Raw genomic sequence first — 8,278 nt, 5'->3', positions numbered from 1 at the left:
TATATATATATATATATATAACGACGGATTATTTCACAAAAATAAACTTTATATCTCAAAAATAAATTTTCAAGTATTTTTCTCAGTATATAAGTAACCTGCTATTTCCTATGTGAATTTACTTTTGTGCAAAATACATCTTACAACTAAGGGAATCTAATAAAATATATGATATATCCGTCATTTTTTATCTATCTAATTTTTATCTATCTATTTTTTATTTATATAATTTACAATATGTAATACAAATCCGTAATCTTTTTAACTTATAAGGAATATAATAATTTATAATATAGGAATAAGTTTTTGATAATAATTTGTAATATTTGCTGGAATTAACTATTTACTGAGAAGAACAATTAAAAAAATGAATAAAGAAATAAAAAAATTATTCTAATAATTTTCACACTTTTCTAGTACAATTCGAAATCGTATAGTGTTGGACTCGCGATTTGTTTTGCGCAGACTCGCCGTTTTGCCGGTGAATCGATGGCACGAAACGCATACGGAAAAGTCAATTACTCACCTTTATGTTGGAAACGGTAACGGCCAAGGTGAGGTCGGCGATTGTGAGAGTTTTCCCGGCTGCGTACTTTTCGTTTTCCAAGAATTTATTGAAGAAAGACATCGTGTTGACGATCTTGTCGAACTTTGCCTGATCTTGCTTAACTCCAGTGAATATGTATGGATACTGCAATTAACGCGTTGAATTGAAATATTATAATAACAGTCGCTCACATTTTGTGAGTCAGCTTCCATCGCGCGTGTTGCATCGCATGATTACATGTAATTGGCAGGAAAACAGGCGCAAGAAAAACTTACGTAATATTCGGCGAACGACTGGTATAGACTTCCCAAGTCGAAGTATAGCCTCTGATCGACCACGGCTCGTTTCACGGGATCTTTCGGATAGAGAGAATCGTCCTTGGCGTACTTGTTGACGAAATAGGCCATGATCGCTCGGCTGCAAAGTGCGCGCGAATTGAGGCAACGAGTGTAGCGTACAATCGTGCACTGAGAGAAAATTGTTGCTCTCGGCGTCAACTACACTTTTTTGTGATTTTAACCACAAAAATAAGTAGAAAAACCATTTTTTTAATAACACTTACTAAAACAATGCTTTTTCTAACTACTTTTGTGGCTAAAACCACAAAAGAATATAGTTGAAAGAATATAGCCGAAAGCAACTATAATCTTCTCTCAGTGTGAGATTAATACAGGAGCTTTAATGTTTTATTCGCTGTGTTGATCTCGCGCGATAATACGCGTAGCGTAGTATGCGGATATAATATGTGGAATGTTTCAGATGTGCCGTGCTATTTCTTCACAGATTTCTGGGCTACCTTAGGATCAACTCTTTTTCGTCACAAACGTATCACACAGACAGAAAAATGTATTCGGTATTTATTACTATATATTATAGTCCAGACAATCATTTTTTAGTCAATTGTAGCATAATTGTTAGTGATAATAACGTTATATGCATGTTACTATTACTATCTTCGTGTTGGAACAACTAAAGAATATGTTTGAAGACAAATTAAACATAAATCATTTTCTTCCGAAAAATAGTAGTAATAACATGCATATAAGATTATTATCATTATAAAACTATAGTATAATCGACTAAAAAATTGTCTTGACCATAATTAATAGTAATTATTTCTTTAAATTATTAGTTACACAAATACTAGACATTTTTCTCTCAGTATATCTATCTGGAGATCCAGAAGTAATAGCACGTAAGATCGTAATTAGCGGAAAACAGTAACGAAGAGTCAGAAAGATACTTCATGGGTTTGGGAGAAGCAGATCGAACGACATAACTTGAAATCAATAGAATGAAAAGTACAATCTCCCCTTTTTCTTTCCTCCCATAAGCATAATGGAGGAATATCGTCTGTGAAGTACTGAAGCGATAGGTTGATAACCATGTAAAATGACTATATCTGTACTTGTATTCGCGTATCTATTGGGATCAGTCCCGTCTAAACATTAGCGCGATCGCGTCGAAATGTTGAGATAAGGTTGCCTCCGTACCTTTCCCACAAGTAAAAGCCATTGTCATCCATCGTAGGTATCGTATGTTGCGGGTTCATCTAGATCCAAACAGATAATAACGATCGTTTAAAGTCACACGATCGCACAAGAGGAGGTATATTTTCAAGACAGCTCCTCGTGAAACAACATTCACCGCACTTGCGATTATATTGACTGTTCACTGCGCTTTCTGAACAATCAGTGTATTCTGCACTGAAATGCTATACTTACAGCTGTGGTGATTCAGTTGTAAGTATTATAGCATCGCAATCAGTAAAATCACTGAGAGAATTACTTAATCCTTTGAGGCACAGTGGTTTCACCGTGAGATTATAGTGTTAAGTATCTCATAATTTATAATAAAAGGAATTGTATCATATGCTGTTTTATTTTATACTTTCCATAGAATAAATTAATAATTGCCTAAAAAAGGAACATAAGGAACCAAAAAATGATTAGAAATGGAAATATTTTGTTGCACAGTGGTTGCACAATTTTTGCACGATAAAACCACTCCTATTCTGTAAAAATAGGAAAATAGAAAAAATTAATTTTAAAGAGAATGCGCGCAAAAAAATTAGCTTCCAGAGCTAAAAAATAGCTGTGACAGATAAGATGTGTCACTGAAATAGGGACAGCTAATGTCGATACTACACGGAAAAAACAATATGGTTGATCCATACAGAAATCTGGTTGTGCCAACCAGATTCAGTAGTAAAATACGGAACAACTATTTATGTGGTTGCTGTAACCAAAGAGCAATGGCTGAGTTACTTATGTTGCAGCAGTGATAATACATGATTAATACAAACGCGGCTCATTACACGGCAACTACAAATGTATATTTATACACTCAGAACCAGTTTTCACATGTATACATCTCTAGCTGTGCGCGTAGTGAATTGCTTTTGTTTTCTAACATCGCTGCTTTGCAATATAGCATTGATTAATGCAACTATATCAATATTTAGCTTGTCTGTGCAAAATGATCCCCTTACTAATTTCTGGTTGCCACAACCAGAAATCAACTTCATTGATGTAGTTGATACACCAAAGTAAGTCAAATCAACCATACACATAACTATCATACAAAGATATGTAGAATGATGCAGCTATTTGCTTATAACTAAATATTTTTTGTTAGGTGCACCACATCTCTTTTTTCCGTATACCGAAGCTAAATTTATTCGCTGTTTAAACTTAGGCGAGAAATATTAGCTAGAAACAAGTAACTGTAGCAAATGATAGTAGCTGTGCGGCAAACTTCTTTAATATATGTATACAACAAGAAATTTAGTAATAACTATCATTTTCTTAGCTACTCGAAATAATGTGCATTTTTAATGTCACTTAATATATTTGTATTTCATAGCGAATGCATTTTAGCTGTCAGCCAATTCTTAGCAGTGACAGCTAAACGATTAGCCTTTTGACTAAGTTTGAATCAGCTACAGCGGTTTAGCTGATATTGCTAAGTCATTTTTTGCGTGTGATCTCTTGGACTGTCTAGAAATGTGGCATGAATATTTTATTAGAATTCAAATTTTGAAAATCCTGTGCTTCAAAAGGTAGCGGTCGTTTCCATCATTGCTGAAATTGAAATATGTTACTGGGCCTTCCTAATAAAATGTTAATGGGCACAACCTCCTAAAATCAAACGATCGCACCTGAATTCAGAAGCTTAAGAAAATCGAATTTGCAGAAAAATTCTACATATGTGTGATTAGATTTCTCGCTGAATATGGTAAAACAAGGCAACACACATTTACATAAATTCTATGTAAATTCTCAATGTCATTTTGTCCGTGGACTCGCATTCCCGTTTGCTAGATTAATTAACAGTTATAAGAAACGTGTAGCTAGAAACGAGTGTAAATTTTTTAATAGTTGGAAATTTTTAATGACTATCGGTCTAGTGAGAATGATGCAGCATTCATGTGTTTGAGCGTACAGGAAATATGAGAAGGACACCGTGATTGCGTTAATAACGATCCTCTCTGCGTTATTTTTCGAGTTCATCATCAATTACACACACACACACACCCATTCCAGCGTCCCTGTAAACTTCCGCGACAACAAACTATTAATTTCAGAAGGTTGTTGGTCATTGAAATTTTTTATCAGGAAGGTAAGGACCGTAACATATCTCAATCTCAGCAACTGAGAGCCACTTTCCGCCTAAAATATGTGAGGTTCTTTGCTTGCGCGCCGATTCCCGTCGTCACGAGTTACCTTCAAAAATTCCGGTTTCATATGGTCGCCGGCCATGATATTGGTCATCTTCAGGTTCAGGTCCACTCCCACGGCGGCCGCCGCCAGACGCACCGCCCGGCACGGGGCACTTCCGGGAATTTGGTAAAGATCGATGGGCATCTTGCGATCTGCGAAAACGAAATACGATTAGGCCGGTTTGCGAACGATTGCAGCCGGCACGATCGGGTCGTCCCGGAGGTGCTCGAGCGACGTGGAAATGTATTCAACGATACGCGACAACTTTTATAGTACAAAAGTCAACCGGTACTGATTGTTGCATATACAACGATTTTTGTGTCTTGACAGTAGAGTCAGATCGGACAGGGAAATTTTTCGAGACCGTTCCGTCTTTTATCATTTCGTTTTTATCGTCAATTCGTCAACGAGGAAGATAACCTCGCGATGACCTCGGCATTTCACGGGTTACGTAACTGGGAGGTTTATGAGAATCCTTCCTAAGTGACGTGAATCGGCCTCATGATCGGTATCAACAGTTATCTACCGGCGTCACAGAGAATGGCGACGGAAGACAGATGTGCGATGAGATCCGGCTTGAAGCAGTGATCGAGAAGCGCGCGTGTCCCGATTCGAGAAGCCAGCAAACAATACAACAGAATTGAGCATGCTCGGGGGAGGCGACAGGCAAAATTCGCCGCAACTTTTTGCTGAAAGGAAACGTCACCTGCTCACGCCGGTTTAGATAAGCGCGCTTTAGATAACCGTAATGACGCAATAACGGGACGCATAAGCGGAATAACGCACTCCGTCGCGCAAACACAACGCATACACCGGCGGGGAAGTTTGCCAATTATCGTCTCACTCGCTGAGTAATATTGCAAGTCCGTGTAATTTCGAAGCAGCCCTCGCGCTCGTCGGCGGAAATTTTATCCCCGGCGCTTTTGGAGCGCGCTTGAAATTAGCTTGAAAGAATCACGAAGGGAATTCGCATACTTTCAAACGAGAAACAACAAGCGTTGATCCGATGCGTCAGGACAGGAGGGTTGCCTGTGCGACTGTGCGAGATGTGGCGCGAAATTAGCGACACTAATCCCGCGAGAAAGTCACTCGCTCCGAGATCATTGGCGCGTCGCTTTCAGCGCGATATCCTTCTGAGGCAAAGCGCTCGCGCACCAACGCGTCCTATCTCAACAAGACCGGTTAATCGCGTCACGGCACAGATTCTTTAACGGCATTATACGTCACGGATCTTTGAACTTTGGGATCGCGCTCCCGGCACGATCCCGGTGACTTTTGAGACACAAGCCGGCTTCCTCCAGCTTCGAAAGCACGTCGGCGTCGCGAACACCGACTGTTGTGTTAGCGCGAAAAGCAGCGCGGAATATTCGCAAACGAGATCGCGTTCTATGTACTTCTTTCGGTTGGAACTTGGCGAAATATCAGACGGCGAGTCGCGCGCGCGTCGTCGTCGTCGTTGTCATCGCGACGCGAAAGATCCAATTTTCTCTCTCTCCCGGACGAACGTGCTTCCGCGCGGGGTCGTTCAAGAATGTCTCAGGCGGCGATGTTGATTTACTATTTAGCGTAGAGATTGGCTGCGTGATGTCGCCAAATATTTCTCTTCTCCATATTAATAACACGATGCAGCAGCACACAATCGCGATGGCAATGGCGAAATCGCGCACGTTCATGTCGGCGGCGTAATTTGAGTTTTCACTGTTGCGGGAGGAATGTATCTATCGAAGATCACTTCGCAGCTTTCACAAGTGCTCTAATCAGTCGGGGAATTCACTTGAAAAGAAATCACTCGCTATCGTGCCACACTCCGCGTTTCGCGTTTGTCTTAGATATTGTATCTTGATTTTCTTATCTATAATAAAAGATTGCTGCTCGAAGCTATACGGGAGTAGAGTACCTCTCCAGACAATGAACACTTAAATGAACACAGGACTTGTAAATGAACACTTGAGCACCGAGCTTCAATATCTAGATAGGCAAAGACGTATTCTCAGCGACGTATTCTTTTCACATAATTACACAACCTGTGATTTTTACCATCAGCTATTCGCCTGAAATATAAAGTACAACACCTTGACATTGTACTTTAACATTGTAACAAATACCGCAAACTGTTCACTCACTGAATAGTGTTAAATTACTGGGCGGACCACCATACGTTCGTTATATAAGATTCCTCCAAAAAATGCATAGAAAATAGAAATGCGAAGGAATTGACCAAAGCAAAATGGAAGATATCGTAAGAATGGTGTCAGAAAAGAAGGTCAGTACATTGGAGGACAATATATTAAAGTAAGAATCGATAGCACCTTCAGTAAGAGCGTGAGAGAACCCTCGGGACGAGCTCGCCAAATTCTAGACGACAAATTTATTGCGAGCCCGTGGAGCACCGTAGCATCACACATTTGTCTTCGCACTCCGCGGGCGCGGAAATTGATTACGCAAACTTCCGCGTTCATAAATGACGGCGTTCATGTACGAGAGCGACGTGTTGCGATACGAGCGCCGGTCGGGATCCCTCGCGAAATCGAGTTCGCGCACCATGAACCACAAATTCGCGATCGTTGAAGCAGTCCTGTCACTCGAGCTGCTTCGTCGGATTATTTACGGCGGTGCAGAGCACACGGAGAAGGGAAAGGAAGGGAAGGAAGCGAGAGAGAGAGAGAGAGAGAGAGAGAGAGAGAGAGAAAGAGAGCAAAACTGAAGAGCGAAAATAGCAGAAAGAAGAAAAGACAGAAGAAAGAAGAGTAGTCACGACAGACCGAACCTGTGGATGGCAGTCTCTGGGGCGTTCGGCGAGATTATGGCAGACTGTCTAACCAACTAGCTCGTTGAGGCTATTTATAAACCCTGCGTGAACGGTGCAGCCGCACTATCCCACGCACGCAAGAGAGAGATCGATCATGCGCCACAGGTTCTCAATCCTACCGAGCGCCGGAGGCGTCGCTTCAGTCGCGAGCGCTTCGCCGCCGACTTTTGCCGATTCGCCGATCGTTACATCCATCCTATTCGCGGTAACGTTTTGTCACAATCATCGAGTTCTAAAGAAGAGATCGCCTGTCCGCTGACGAGTCGCGACATTTTGTCTCAGTCAACAATTTTCTCGAATAACTCCTAATTATCGGCGGTTAGCCTCGGAGAAGTTTGGTGGGAACAAAGTGTGGCGAAAATTCGCACAATTTCAACACACCCGGAGTACCTCATATCCTCATCTCTATTTCGCTTGACCCAAATTTCAATTTTCATTTTATTACGCCGCGAATTAATTTTTTTTAATTATAATTAATTATATTTCTCCCGCGGATTCGCCTCAATGCTTTCACTCATTATTCGTTAATTACATTTCTTCCGCGCATTTCAGTGCGGTTTAGTGTACCATTACCGGACACGTTTTAGTAAAATAACTCTCTGCAGTATTTACATGTCGCGCGGACTAAAAAGATAGGCCGCTCACGACTGGATCTGCTTTTTTTCCCGCCGGTCTTATCCGTGCGAAATTGTTGAAATGTGATTCAATTAAATTTATCAAAACCTCAGCCGACTAATTGAACCGCCGGCGGTGTTAATCAGCTCGCGATAGGTGCCGGTGATTAGCCACAGTGGCGAAAACGCTGATCACGCTTCGCTTTGTATATTGGAAAAAAACAAATCTGGAATCTCATCGTAGCCATTGCACAGGAAATGACTCAGCGTGATCGTATCGACGGCGGAACGACAGAAGAAAAAAATGGCATTTGTTTCGCCCACGCCCACGTCGATGACACGACATTAACCCATTAACGAACTGAGAGGTTACGTTTCGTTAGCAGCCAAACTTTGCTGTGCGCATAAAATAATTTTAATGACGCTTCTGTGCCGTTCGCAGTGTTTAAATTGCGAAAGTAACCGTTGGCTCGACATTTTATTATCATTTTATCGTTTGACGTTCTCTGCAAATTCATCGAATTAGCTAACGAATTAATCGTTATCGATGTTTGCAATAAGTGCGATACACTTTGACACCAATTGC

At 40.9% G+C, this 8,278-nt stretch overlaps 1 protein-coding gene across 2 annotated transcripts in view; it reads right to left on the bottom strand.

Annotated features, from left to right (window-relative positions):
- Positions 1 to 7,181, bottom strand: part of LOC116848493 (glutathione S-transferase 1-like) — an 8,136-nt gene extending 955 nt beyond the window's left edge. Inside the window, exons 1-5 of one of the 2 annotated variants that reach the window (XM_032824635.1) lie at positions 7,037 to 7,181; positions 4,273 to 4,421; positions 2,041 to 2,099; positions 823 to 964; positions 527 to 691 (exon numbers count right to left, since the gene is read on the bottom strand). In XM_032824635.1, the coding sequence (XP_032680526.1) occupies positions 527 to 691; positions 823 to 964; positions 2,041 to 2,099; positions 4,273 to 4,413 (507 nt within the window). In that variant the 5' untranslated portion in view covers positions 4,414 to 4,421; positions 7,037 to 7,181. Of the gene's footprint in view, positions 1 to 526; positions 692 to 822; positions 965 to 2,040; positions 2,100 to 4,272; positions 4,422 to 7,031 lie in introns of both variants that reach the window. The other variant, XM_032824636.1, reaches the window with a different exon arrangement.
- Between the last annotated feature and the right edge of the window lie 1,097 nt (positions 7,182 to 8,278).

This window comes from Odontomachus brunneus, unplaced genomic scaffold (genome assembly GCF_010583005.1).
Source record: "Odontomachus brunneus isolate Ranch 3 - 2012 unplaced genomic scaffold, Obru_v1 Obru_scaffold_096, whole genome shotgun sequence".
NCBI lineage: Eukaryota > Metazoa > Arthropoda > Insecta > Hymenoptera > Formicidae > Odontomachus > Odontomachus brunneus.
Note: the sequence above shows the minus strand (reverse complement) of the source record. Positions and strands in the feature narration are given on the sequence as shown.